The sequence below is a fragment of the Martes martes genome (genome assembly GCF_963455335.1).
Source record: "Martes martes genome assembly, chromosome: 1".
Taxonomy (NCBI): Eukaryota; Metazoa; Chordata; class Mammalia; order Carnivora; family Mustelidae; genus Martes; species Martes martes.
This window is the reverse complement of record NC_137888.1, coordinates 191,720,832-191,734,304: the sequence shown is the minus strand read 5'-3', so window position 1 is coordinate 191,734,304 and position 13,473 is coordinate 191,720,832. Positions and strand designations below refer to the sequence as shown.

The following is a 13,473-nucleotide window of genomic DNA, read 5'->3' as shown; positions in this document are numbered from 1 at the left end:
GAGCTGAAGGCAGATGCTCAACTGACTGAGAACCCAGGTGCCCCAAATTCAAACATTTCCATTTACTGAAACCTCTGACTTAAATAGCTTTTAGGAAAAGAGGCACAAATAAGAGCAAATCAGTTTTTTTCTTCCTTTGCTCATTCTTAATGCCAAAATTAGCACTCACCAGGTTTCTGTAAATATAATTATGCAAATATGAAGTCTAAGAATTGAGAAAATGTATTACAACCTACTTAGGCATTACCCCCTCAGAGCCTGAAGGAGAAACGAGAAATGCAATGTGAAAGGAGACATGGAGACCTATGAAATTCGCTTTTGACTTAAGGGTAAGACATTCTCTTTCTTTGTAACATTGAATGGCAAAGGAGTAGAAAAATAAGATTTTGTAGTTCCATGCTTTTGGTGAAAAACTTGGTAATTTGTTCTTAGCTATTTCAAACAGAACTGGTAACCAGTCAACGGAGCAGTAACAGACACTTCCTCACAGAAGAGTGAAAGAAATATCTTTTCAGTGGAAAACAATGAATAAATTTTTTACACAAACCTGGATCCAATTATTAGGAACTCTTACATTTTGGATTCTGGTTACCAAAAAATTATGCCCAAATGATATTCTGCCAAAATGCAACCGAGCTTCAGATGTCTTGGGAGTCAATTTGAGTTGCGAATTAAATTCTAATTAAATGCTGAAGAATAAGAAAGACGAAGAGACAGGCATCACGCACATGGGCCAAATATTTAGTCTCATGAAGAAAATAATAAGATACTTTTAAGTTTTACAGGTACAGATCCTCTTTCACAAAACCCCATATTAAATTAGAGCTGCAAATACTTGTTTGCAGCTGACCAGAAAATTCTGAACTCTTGAATGTAATACAAGATCAGCCAGGACCAAGAGCATATATTAGAAATTAACTCTGTAGCTCAAAGAGAGATCTCTAACACATGTCTTTACTTAGCTGAATTAAGTATCACGGACTTGCAAATCTTTCATTAGCATTGTAACATTTACCCAGAGAGCATGCACACACCACTGACATGAAATCTGTTTCAAATGTAAGTCCTCATTGGTGAACTTCAAGTACTCACGTCAGCAACTGTGGGCATAAATTTGACACACATATTTGTATCTCAAAATTGTTAGATTGTATACACAACCTCAAAAATCTTGCTTTCCCAGTGATCATTTCAGAGGCCTCACTGTGACCCACACCCATCACTTACATGGATTCATAATCCCCTGCCAGAGATGAATCGAATGTCAGGAGTTACTGAACAGGAGTCAAGCTCCCTCTTGTTAACATTTTTACGTATAAATTATGGCTCATAAGGCTAAAATGCTCACAATTCCATATAATTACCTTCTTAGCATGAAAGCAGCTGCTGAGGGGGAATTCTATATGCTTAATCAGAAAAAAAGCACCCCACCCTGCCCTGAGGAAACGATTCAGCCAGATAGAGCCACACTTCCTTGAGAGAAAGGGCCAAAAAGATGCTGTATTCCCATTCCGGTTGGAATGACTTCTAATATTGGCAGGTATCAATTACTGAGTGCACATCACAGGCCAACTAAGTTGAGCAGTTAAAAGCATTACCTCATTAAAGCCTCAACACGATGCTCGGGAAGAAACTAATCTTTATTTTACAGCACGTGAGAACTAAGGCTTAGAGAAGTCCAGTGGCCTGCCATGGCTCACCACTGACAGGTAGGGCACTGGAGGTGGAAGCCAGACCTGTGGAGATGGTCAACTGGAGACCCGTGGGCCAATCTGGGACACACGTTCACTTGGCCCACTCTGGGCTTGTGAACATGTTTAAATAGATACCAATATTAAAAAATGTTCAAACAAACAAAAAAATGCCAATTTCTCTTTCTTCTTGCAAATCACAGCTGGCTACACTCAGAGGCAAGGCCCCAAGGAGCTGGAATGGAGAAGCCAGTGCTCTCTTCGGACCAGACCTGGGCTATCCAGTTTGCCACAGTCCCTACCGTTCCCTAGCATCCCCCCACTTGAGCAGTGTCATCCACTTGTCCCCTGCTGGGCCCCTCCAGGCATTTGCTTTTGTTCTTAAGGACATGGTTATGTCTTGAAGACATCAGGGTAGGTCTCCATACATAGTTTCTCCCAAAATGGTGGACACTTGACCTATTTAAGCTCCCAAATACTTGAGTGGCTTCATTGAGACTAGCCCCCTTAGCTCTATCGATTAACCTGCGCAGGTTCAGAAACTTCCTCCACCCCAGGAGCCGCGGTGTCCTTGATGAAGCACGGCTCTGTAAGCTTCAGATCACTGAAACGCCTCCATTCTCTGGTGGTGAAGCCAGTTACTTACTGTCATATCGGAAGGTGATGTTGTGCAGCCCGCTGTTTCTGCTGGCCGGCCCCACTCCCTGTGGAAAACAAGAGAACGTGATGAGGAGAGAAGCCAATTTGCTTTTCCAGCACACATCCCCATAGAGTCAAAATGTACACAAGATTGCAAAGACCCAGGGTCATACCAGTCACTGAGCAATGTCTACCACTCTTCCCACCCACCCTGGGCCCCTTCTTCCCCACTGGCTGCCAACCTCCCTCCAGCCCAAGGAGATTCTTAACTTCCAGGCCAAGAGCATCATGAGCACTCACTTCCCCTAAGACAATAGGAGCACGCTGTTCTGTGTTTGGGGGTTAAATAATAATTCATTAACAGTAAAATTGGGAGAGAGACCATGGGCTGCCAGCTGGAACCCTTCCAGTTGGATCCGCTTTGAGGAGTGATTGGTTATAAAATTCGCCTACCAGACACTCTCGTCCAAAAGCTCTATTAGGCCACGACAGATAGGCAATTCCTCAAGTCTAAGGAAACAGGTTTCTCATTCCAAGACCGGGAATGAGTGTGGGAATAAGCCATTACTTTTAATGAGAAAATTCTTCACTGCATCCATACCTATGCTTGGAATATATAGAGTGGGTCATAAAAGAAAAAGAAAAAAGACTTTAAAAGGGCTAACTCTAACTCTTGGTGATGTGGCCGTTAGCCATCTGCACTCTTAATAGCAGGGATAACAACTCCGCCAGACTCCCCACTTTAATTACAACATCCACAGAGGGAGCACCGGAATCCTCCCACCGCCCCGCCTTTTCCTAACCCACCACTTATCCATCATGGGAAAGAGCAGCTACAGACCTGCCGACTCTGGCTGGTTTAACTGTTTCTGTAATAATCGGCAAATGTGCCATTCAGCGTTAATTGCAGAATTCGCCAAAAACAGTTAATTCTGAAATGCTAAATGATGGGAAAATATTCTAACCACACAGCTAAAGTTTCCACTCAACAAAGGGGATGCTGGGGAAAACCATATGCCGACAGCCCGGTATTTAATGGGCAATTGTCACACTGAGACACAATGTGCGGAACCCGTCTGATGGAGCCCAGGGTCTTGGGCCACAACCCCGTCACATCCATATGCTGGAGGCATGTTCACGCTGCTTATCCTGAAGCCAGCCATGCCCACTGAAACTCTATCCCTGAGCTCAGATAAACATGGAGCTCCAGGAAGGCACAGCTGCGCAGAATGGGAGGCACGCATGCGTGAACGTGCACACACCGAGATTCTAATCCAAGTAAGAAATAAGCGCTAACACGAAATCTACAACAATGCAGAGCACTAGCCCATGATCTACTGGGGCTCCCCTTCTTCCTGACGCACCTTCCTTTTTGAGCTTTCCTGTTTCCATCCTCCCTTTCCCACATACACAAGATTCTGGAGTTCCTCCCCTGAGCTGAAACACTTTGGAAAGGGTGGTTTTCTTATGAAAATCCTAAATGCCTCCACAATTCCTTAGGGACAAGGCCTCCAGGGTGCCACTAGAGGATGCCCAACTTCCAGATGGCCAAGACCAGAGTAGCACAACCAAGCAGGAGACAATGCCATCCCCCGCCACAACCCCTAGGAAATGCCCAAGACACCCAAACCACAGCCTTCTCCTCCCTTACAAAGCCCCAGGATATAAAATCACTCACCATCTATTATGAACCAGACATTGTGCTAGGCACAGTGGAGAACAAAACAGCCACTGTCCCTGTCCTCAAGAGCAAAGTGACTCATTCCTTCAAAGGAGACTAATGGGGTATGTGGATCACATGCAAAATACATAGATGTATTTCAAATCACACCCTGACCCTTCCAGAACTCTCAGTGTGACACACAAGGCATACGTAGCTCGGGTGAAGAGCCAGCCAAAAGAAAGCACACAGCCTATGAAACACCATAGGCAGCACTGCACAAAGGATGATTTGAGGGGCGAGGACAGCACACCCCAGAAGCTTGAAAGAAGTAAGGATAACTGGACTAGAAGGGAGGGAAAGGGAGCTTCATGGGAGGGAAACAAAAATGCAAGGGGCCAAGATATGTACCTTAATCCTTCCATCCTCCTGCTGGTGACCACGGGCAAACCACTTCACTCCACATGGTCCCAACCTCCTCAACTATCCTCCTAAAAAGATAATTTGCATGACTTTCCCCTGGGAAAGGGGTTTGAGGAGGCCCACATGAAACCCTGTAGAGGAAGGGCTTTTCAAAACGGAAATGCATTTCATTTAATAGCATGTAGGACTCTTATGACCAGTGAGACCAGTCACCTTACTTGTAGGACTGCCAGCTTTCACTTTGTTCTTCTTCTCCCCATATTTCTACTGCAGCATATTTTTCTTTTAAAGATTTTTATTTTTAAGTAATCTCTACACCTAACGTGGGGCTTGAACACATGACCCCAAGATCAAGAGTCACAGGCTCTGCAGACTGAGCCAGCCAGGCACCCCTATAGCAGAATGTTTTTAACAGGTATTTACTGGGCACTTGCAATGAGTGATGTATTGTGGAAAGAAGTCCAACACCATGAGATGTGCTATATCCTGCAGATAAGAACCTAAATCCCTCCAAATAAGGTCTGTGCTGCCTACAGAGCTGTTCAGAAGGGGGCCCAGTGAGCTGGCCTCAAAGGACAGTGAGGCTTGCATGCAGCATCTATTCACTACCCACAGAGCCAGACCTGGGTCCTGATCTTAAGGGGCTATGGCCACCAAAGTGACCTAATGTGCAAATCTGCCATTATTCCTCTGTTCCAAGCTCCCTGTCCCTTGTAGAACTTTCCTGATGTGGCTTCTGCCTCTCTTCTCAGCCACTTCCCTACCTGCCAGACTCCTCCAGGCACTGCATTACTGCTCAGCCCATGTTTTGGAGCACTTCCAATATTCCAGAATGCCCTTCCCATCAGCCAGGTCATGTTCCTGCCATAGGCTCTCCACCTTGGTAGAGCTCCATCACCCTGGGTCTCTGACACAGAAATCCACCTGCATACTCACTTGACAGAGGTATGATAATCCATCCCCACATCTTGACCAGCATGGCACTTCTGCCAGGGCACATGAAAAACAGAACTTCTAATTCCACAAAAAATCAGAGACTAAAAGTCCCTGTCACGACGCAGGGTCCTTGAGCTCCGAGCCAACAGAGTGCAGCACTCTCAGTTCCATGGCAAGGACCCGCTCTGTGTACGCTGCAAGACCTTTCACTCTTTTTTTTAAAAGATTTTATTTATTTTTTTTAAAGATTTTATTTATTTATTTGACAGACAGAGATCACAAGTAGGCAGAGAGGCAGGCAGAGAGAGAGGAGGAAGCAGGCTCCCCGCTGAGCAGAGAGCCCGATGTGGGGCTCGATCCCAGGACCCTGGGATCATGACCTGAGCTGAAGGCAGAGGCTTTAACCCACTGAGCCACCCAGGCGCCCCAAGATCTTTCACTCTTATAAGTCGTCCACTGCATGGTTTCCCGGCACTGCATCAGACAGGTGCTCCACCAGGCTGCGTCCAGTTCACACTCAAGTAATGCACCTGCTGCTCCTGGGCCCTCAGAAACCCCATCAGAAACGCTGTGCCCAGGCTAGCCCACAGAGCACAACTGTTTTCTTTCTACTGTGGTAGATAGACTAATGCCCCCCCACAAAAAAATAAAAATAAAAAAAAAAATGTCTACATCATAATCCCCAGAACCTGTGTTACCTTACACAGACAGCAAAAAAGGACTACATAGGGGCCCCTGGGTGGCTCAGTGGGTTAAAGCCTCTACCTTCGGCTCAGGTCATGATCCCAGGGTCCTGGGATCGAGCCCTGCGTTGGGCTCTCTGCTTGGCAGGGAGTCTGCTTCCCTTCCTCTCTCTCTGCCTGCCTCTCTGCCTACTTGTGATCTCTGTCTGTCAAATGAATAAATAAAATCTTAAAAAAAAAAAAAAAAGGACTACATAAACGTGATTAAGTTTAAGGATCCTGAGATAGGGAAATTATCCTGATGAGCCCAATGTAATCACAAGGGTCCTTCTAAGTGGGATTCAGGAGGGTCAGAGGAGGAAAAATGACCACGGAAATAGAAGGCAGAGAGACCAACATTGATTTCAAGATGCTACACTACTGGATTTGAAGAAGGAGACAGAAGGGGCTGATAAGCCAAGAAATGTAGGCAGCCTGTAGATGCTGGAAGAGGTGGAACATCGGTTCTGTACCAGAGCTCTCCCAGAGCCTCCAGGAGCCCCCCCTGCCAGCACCTTGATTTTAACCCCAAGGAAGACTCATTTTGAAATTCTGACTTCAACAACTGTACGATAATGCATGTGTGTTGTTTTAAGTCACTAAATTGTGATAATTTGTTGCAGCAGCAATTGAAAGCTAATAATTTTGGTGGCAGTGTGGTTGAAATGGATCTGAACGTCACAATCGCTCATGTACTGTCATTTTCCGCTTCCTACCCCCAGGGCAGACTGATTGCTTCTCACTGCAAGTCTATCCCACCCTGGCTGCAGGCAGACATGGGACACAGACCCAGTAGGGCTGTTTCAGATTCTGCCATATGCACTTCTGTGGGCTAGCCTCGGACAGATCTGGAGTAGAAGAGTGGTTAACACAATGGGCTTTGGAGCTGTACAGATATGTGTTCAAACCTCCCCCTCTCAAGCTGGGTGACATTAGACAAGCTCCTTAACTTTCCTGAGCCTCGTTTTCCTGAGCTCTATAAAGCACCTGAATAAAACTTCCTGGAAAATCTCGCTGTGGGACTATGGGAGAGGACACCAGTCGAGGTCTCTACACAGCACGTGACGCATTGAAGGAGTGATGGCACCATTCCTGGGAAGATTCCTGCCCTAATAAGCAAGAAGAGAGCTGTGCAGCATGGGGACAGGTGAAGTAGAAAGGGGAATGCTCACAGGAAGGGGCATCTCCAGACATGACCAGTCTTATCATCCAGACCCAGGGAGTCTGGCAGATGGATGGACAGGTCAGGGCAAGGTGACAAAGGCACTAACCACCAGACCACGACAGTCTTGGTGGGAACTGGGCAACCCAGTGACCCCCCATCTCTGGTGAGTGTTCAGGTTGGATCAGATGGGGAGAGACTGAAGGCAAAATGACCAGGGCAGCCCCCCTACGGACTCATCCTCCCCCCAACTTGTGCCACAGTCCTGGGCCTGGCCCATAGTCAGCCTTTGATAAATATTAGTTTTTTCCCCCCAAAACGAATCCATGACGAAGCCAGGTAATGCACACTGAGAACCCAAGAGGACCTAGCTTCATGTGACAGGGAGAATTATGGCTTGGAATCAGGACTCACAGTAAGGGAACAAGGGTAAGCAAATTACAAAGCTGGTCAATGGCTTTGGAAGCTGTTTTTCAGTAAACAAGTCAAAGCTTTTAGCTACTATACCCATTTTGATATTTAATGAGCTTACAATTAAGAATACTTGTTTGTTGCCTGTTACTTAAAATCTATAAACGCCAATGCTGTGGCCTCAGGGTGTCACATTCTTAGTCAATTAACCATCCCCATTTGCTGCACTTAGGGCAACATTTAATTTGTTCCAATGCTAGCTGGGAGAAGCAAGCCCCAGGTGCCTGGGGCTCTGCTCTGAACACTATGGTGAGCAGAGACGGAAGCAGCAAATGGGAACATAATGGAGAAAACATCTTTTACTCAGGAAAGGGGGAGGGGACGATAACCCATAAGTGCTCTAAAGGAATAAAATTCAAAACCCATACCATGCTCCACCCATATGGCAAAAAAGCAAAGGCCTGGACACAAAGACAGCCACAGGCAGGGATCCCACACAGAGCAGCCACAAGGGGCCATCTGAGGGCCCATTTCCTGAGGGGCCCTTGGGGCAGCCCTTGAGGACACCACCTTCCCAGAGCAACATTTCCAATCCAGCTCCAAAAGAGCTGAGCTGCCATTTTGGAAAAAATGCATCTTGAAAAGGACTGTGCTGATTACAGTACCCCCCTTTCCAGGGGAAGGCAGGCCAAGGACTGCTTTCAGAACAGTTAAGGAAGGACCTCTTAGAATGCTGGTAACATTTTAGTGAACTGAGTTTGGGTGAAAATTTAAACAAGAACATCCATCAGAAAGAACTGAGATAATGGGTTTTTAAAGGCACATTGAGCAACTACTTAAAAAACTAAGGTCAACTTATAACTTTCTATTTCCCCTAACATTTCCTCCACCTTGGGTTTCCAGTGAGTCAATGAGATATCAAAGATAGCAGATGGCTCTGTGAGGCTTAAAATGCACAATAGGACTGACATTTTTGTCTCTGACCAGTAGACATGGCGAAGGCAAGAGGCAGAACGTGGGGTCAATTTATTCTGCACAGGTTCAGTTCAGATGGCCTCATAAATGAAGTCAGATCCCACTTCAGTTCAAACCTTTAACTAAGAAAAAAAAAAAAAGAGTTGGGGGGGAGGGGGGTGGAAGAAGTCAGCAAAAAGCAGAGAAGCCCCAGGTGATGTAAGCTGAGGAGAATGCCGGCAAACCCAAAACACAAGGCAAATAAATCACAAAACCAGCTTGGGTCTGGATCTATTCAAGATATTCTTCTCCACATTCCCGGGAGCTGTTCTCTCTCACTTTCCAACTCCATGCAACCAACTTCAGAAACGAAGGGTGCCAGCTGTCTGATTTGGGGAGGTGAGCTCTCGGATGCCTGGTGGGGAACACACAACTCCGGGGGAGTACCGGTGTGTTCCCACCAGCAATTACTGCGTCGGCCCAAAAAGACCCTGAGATCTTAAGCTAATTAGAGAGATTTGCTCGAGGAGGTAGGAAATCACTACTCCAAAGCATCGCCTGTGTACCAGACCAAAGCCGTAATCATGATTCATCTCTGACATGTTGCTAATCAGCACACACATGTTCCTAATTTCACGCTCCCCAAAGGAAAGCTGAAGGGACAATTGTTTCTGAGTTCTAACATGGAGCCAACTGATGCCAAGTTACCATGTGTTCTGCTTATCAAACCGAGAGCTCTAGTTTCCTTCTAAGCGGCTTCTTACCCCTCCTTTCCTCCCCCCACCCTCATGCCCAAGGAAATCCGTTCACTAAAGATAAAGATGTGTTAGGGCATTTACAGGAGTGTTTCTCAGATAGCAAATTTTCTTTCTTTCTTTTTTTTTAAATTGAGATAGAATTGACATGTAACATTGTGTGAGTTTAAGGTATAGAATGTATAGATCTGATATATTTATACATTGTAAAAGCAACTTTCCTAACTGGCCTAAACAGAATTTAATGTATTTTTAAATACATTTTCCTTTCCCTGCTCCAGACTTTAATTTTCTTACTGCTTTGCCTCTGGAATATATATATGCAGTAAAAGCCCAGAGATATCAACACCCCCCCACACACACACACACCCCACTGGCTCTTCTGTGTTTAAAAACAAAACAAAACAAAACAAAACTCTGCAGCCTTCTTAGTTTTCATAAAGCAAAAAGCCCAAGTACTTTTTCCAATTAAGTCTGTTAAGGATCTGGGCTGTGTGTTCTCCCATGGCTGATACTGACAAACAGACAGAGTTGTTCCATTTTTCCAATTCTCAAAATGTTAAAAGCAAGCTATAAAACATGCCTCTGGCTAGTAAGCCAGACCTTTTCCCTCGGCTGCACACACCACTCCCATCCACTCAAATGAGAACCGCATGGTAAAGAGCTGGCATCTTTAAGGTAACCGTCAACCCATCTGCAGTTTCAAAATCACACAGAGACAACTTCGCAGACACAGATTAGCCAGGTTTCTGTAAATACTGGGTACGAAGAGGAAGCAAGCAACCAACCACCCAAACACCCACCCAGCAAATCGGCTACCAGCTTGCACCCACTTAGCTGTTAAAGGTAGTTATAAAAACTTCACTCCAGAAGCTCAAGAAAGTATCTTTCTGCAAGAGCAAAACAGTGATTAGACAATAGGGGAAAACTTAACACTGTACACATGATTGTTATGCCTAAGCTCAGAGGAAATGTTCAGATCAAAACAAACTACTAATAAAAAGCCTTAGGACCACACAGAGAGCGTGTACTGAATTGTACCGCTTCAAATACTGTTTCTGAGGCCCTGGGACGGAGTCTCCAAATACTGCATCACATCTGGAATTCTGCTTTTACAGCACAAATGCCTGCAGAAACGGGGGATTGTGACGTTGCCATGGGGACCCAGCCTCCTCCAGCCAGGCAGGTCCCCAGCGTGCCCCACACATGTGCTTCCTTCAAGGTAGATTTCGCATATTTGGAAATTATGGAAGGCCGCCCTTTTAGGTTTTAGTGCTAATCGAAATATCACAGGCTACACTCGAAAGCAAGGCGACCCCTTCTGTCAGCCCATTATTTCTGTCCACATGGTGGTCTCAGAGAGAAAAACCTCCTTAAAATAACAGTGGGAAGCAGCAAGTCAACATTAGACCCCTTTTCAAAAGTTATTTGTGGCTTTTCCCCCCCTTCCTCTAGGAAGGAGACAGGCTTCAAGCGTCCCTTTTAAACTCTTTCCTTCTCTGGCTGCAAAAATCCAAGTGAGTCAACCTGTGCACACAGTTGCCACCCATCGCTGGCCTATGGGAGGGACCCCAGGCTCCAGCTTGCAGCTCGGTTGCTTGACATCGCAGGAAGTGAGCCACTAACGCCATCCCGGCAGGGCTACTGGCTGAGGCAGGGGGTCTTCACTTTTAATTGCGGTTAAGGGAAAAAGGTTTCTAGAACCCATAAGAGAATCCTGTGAGAAACATTCCTTATCCAATTTCCACCCCCCCCGAAACATTCTTACATAATTTGGGGGCATTCCCAGAACTCTCTGAGGAAACTGAGGGCTTCACAGGTCCCAGGTCCAAAGCCATGTGTAGACACAAAGAACCTAGAAACCCCACTTGGAAATGAAGAGGTACATCTGGGTTTCCCTATTTCGCTGGGATGCAGCTCCTCAATCCGACCCCTCCAGGTGGATTCATACAGATACATGAATGCAACAACCCCGCTTGGGTGGGGGCAACTGTCTCCAACCACTCCTCATCCTCCCACCGTCCTACCTCCCCCAAGACCCCAGGTGGCTCAAAACAATGGTCAAGACCCTCATCTCTCTTTCTGCCCACAGCATTCTCCCAGCAGTTCTAACTAGAATGTCTCATGCAGAAACAGTAGTGCGTCTTCCAATACGTATCTGCCTCTCTGCAAGGTCTGGCCTTCCCCTGATCTTCCAGGGGGAAGGGAATCGGCCAGCACAGAGGTGAAAGTGAAGCCAAGTCACCAAGCTCCGTGGGCAGATCAAGGGGGCTCATGGGAAACTGGTTCTCAGCCCTGCCCTGGTTCAGTGGGACCTCCAGCCTGAACCATTTCCAACTAGTCTCTTCGATACCACATCCCAAAATGTCCTCCTGAGATGCAGCCAGGGGGTGGGTGGGTGTGTGTGTGTGTGTGTGTGAGAGAGAGAGAGAGAGAGTGCGCACCCAGCCACACAGAAGAAAAAAAAAAAAGCACCAGGAAGTCAGCAGCTCGGCCCAGGTGTTAACACTTAGCGCATCCTGCCCAGCCCCCTCCAGCTTGAGGCCGGCCGCCTGGGAGCAGGACACAGCAATTAGGCCCTTCCCGGGCCGGGCGCCTTTGTCCCCTCGCTAACAGCATTAGTGTCTGACTTCCTGTGCACAACGGGGCCTCCCGGGGGGCAATCCCCGGCTGACCGGGGCAGGGCATTAGACTTCCTTTGTCAAAGACCCTCAAATGTTAACAAGCATGTGAACAAGCCTCTCCTCCCCCCACCCGCGCCCCCCCATTTCTCCCCCCATCCCTTCCCCACCTCAGCCACTCCTCCAGTCCACCAAACACTTAAATCTCAACAGCCTTGGTTCTGGCGGAGTTACTTGAGAGCAGTACCAAGCCTCTGTGGAAGCAAGCAGAACTAACTTTCTGCCGAAAAGGGGACAAATGTGATTTCCTAGAGCCGGTCCCCTATAAACATGCCATTCTCATTTACAGAGTGCTTGCTGCTGACCAGGTCTGTGTCACTTGTCTGGCATGAACTAGGTAAACAGGAACAAAGATGGAGGTGCTCAAGCATGAGTCCCAGGCTGGGCAACACCCCCAATCTGACATCCCTATCAGCACACGGGTCCCCTTCACGCATGCTCATGGGCTGATGCTCAAGATGGTCTCAAGGTGCAAGGATATTTTGAAGGTTTGAGCGATATTCCCAGACTTTCACACACTGATCACATCTGAAACCGGGGAAACAGGTACACCAGGACCGTCACCATCCCTCTCTCAGCAATACTACCATCACCGGAACCAACATCACTAAAACCCTATCATTTACTCCACCATCCATCTCGACAAAGGGTCACAGCTTCATATGTGGGGATGGAGAGGTCTGAGTATTTGGTCAGAGCTGTGGCCCACGTGTGTACACACAATCGTGCACACAGTATTTCAGGAAGCTTCTGGACACATGCAATCCTCTCAGGGCCCCCAACAGCCTGCCTTATCCATAGCTCAACAGCTTAATTCCAGGTCTGTAGGACACCCTGAGTGGTTCAGTGGTCCAAGGGAAACTTCGGTGATTAAAAGCAAAATTCAAATGGCAGAGGGAGGTGGTTGGGAGCAAGACCTCAATTTTATTTGTTTTCTATTTTTTTTTTTAAGATTTTATTTATTTATTTCACAGACAGAGATCACAAGTAGGCAGAGAAGCAGGCAGAGAGAGAGGAGGAAGCAGGCTCCCTGCTGAGCAGAGAGCGTGATGCGGGGCAGGATCCCAGGACCCTGGAATCATGACCTGAGCCAAAGGCAGAGGCTTTAACCTACTGAGCCACCCAGGCACCCCCAAGACCTCAATTTTAAATAGAACTCTGGATTGATGTCTCAAACTTCATCCTTCATAGGTAGTATTAATCCTTCATAAGTCTGTAATTGTCCACTTTGCTCAGGATGTTGGGACTCATGAACTTTACAAAGTAGCAATGTAAAAGACAACTATTTCTGCTGTTATGGGCGGGAGCCCATTAAGTGGGACACACAGAGCACCTTTTAGGCCACAGGTGACAACAGTCATGTCTGCACTCAAGTCAGTTTCACCGAATCAACTTAAAAAATAAACAATGTAGTTATTTCTTATTTCTTTTTTTTACCA

The 13,473-nt window shown here is 46.6% G+C and overlaps 1 protein-coding gene across 1 annotated transcript in view; it reads right to left on the bottom strand.

The window, feature by feature from the left end:
* Window positions 1-13,473, bottom strand: part of IL17RD (interleukin 17 receptor D) — a gene marked incomplete at both ends in the record, with an annotated part of 65,061 nt that overhangs the window by 19,903 nt on the left and 31,685 nt on the right. The window contains one exon of the mRNA XM_080827594.1: window positions 2,338-2,395. Within this exon, the coding sequence (XP_080683720.1) occupies window positions 2,338-2,395 (58 nt within the window). The remainder of the gene's footprint in view (window positions 1-2,337; window positions 2,396-13,473) is intronic.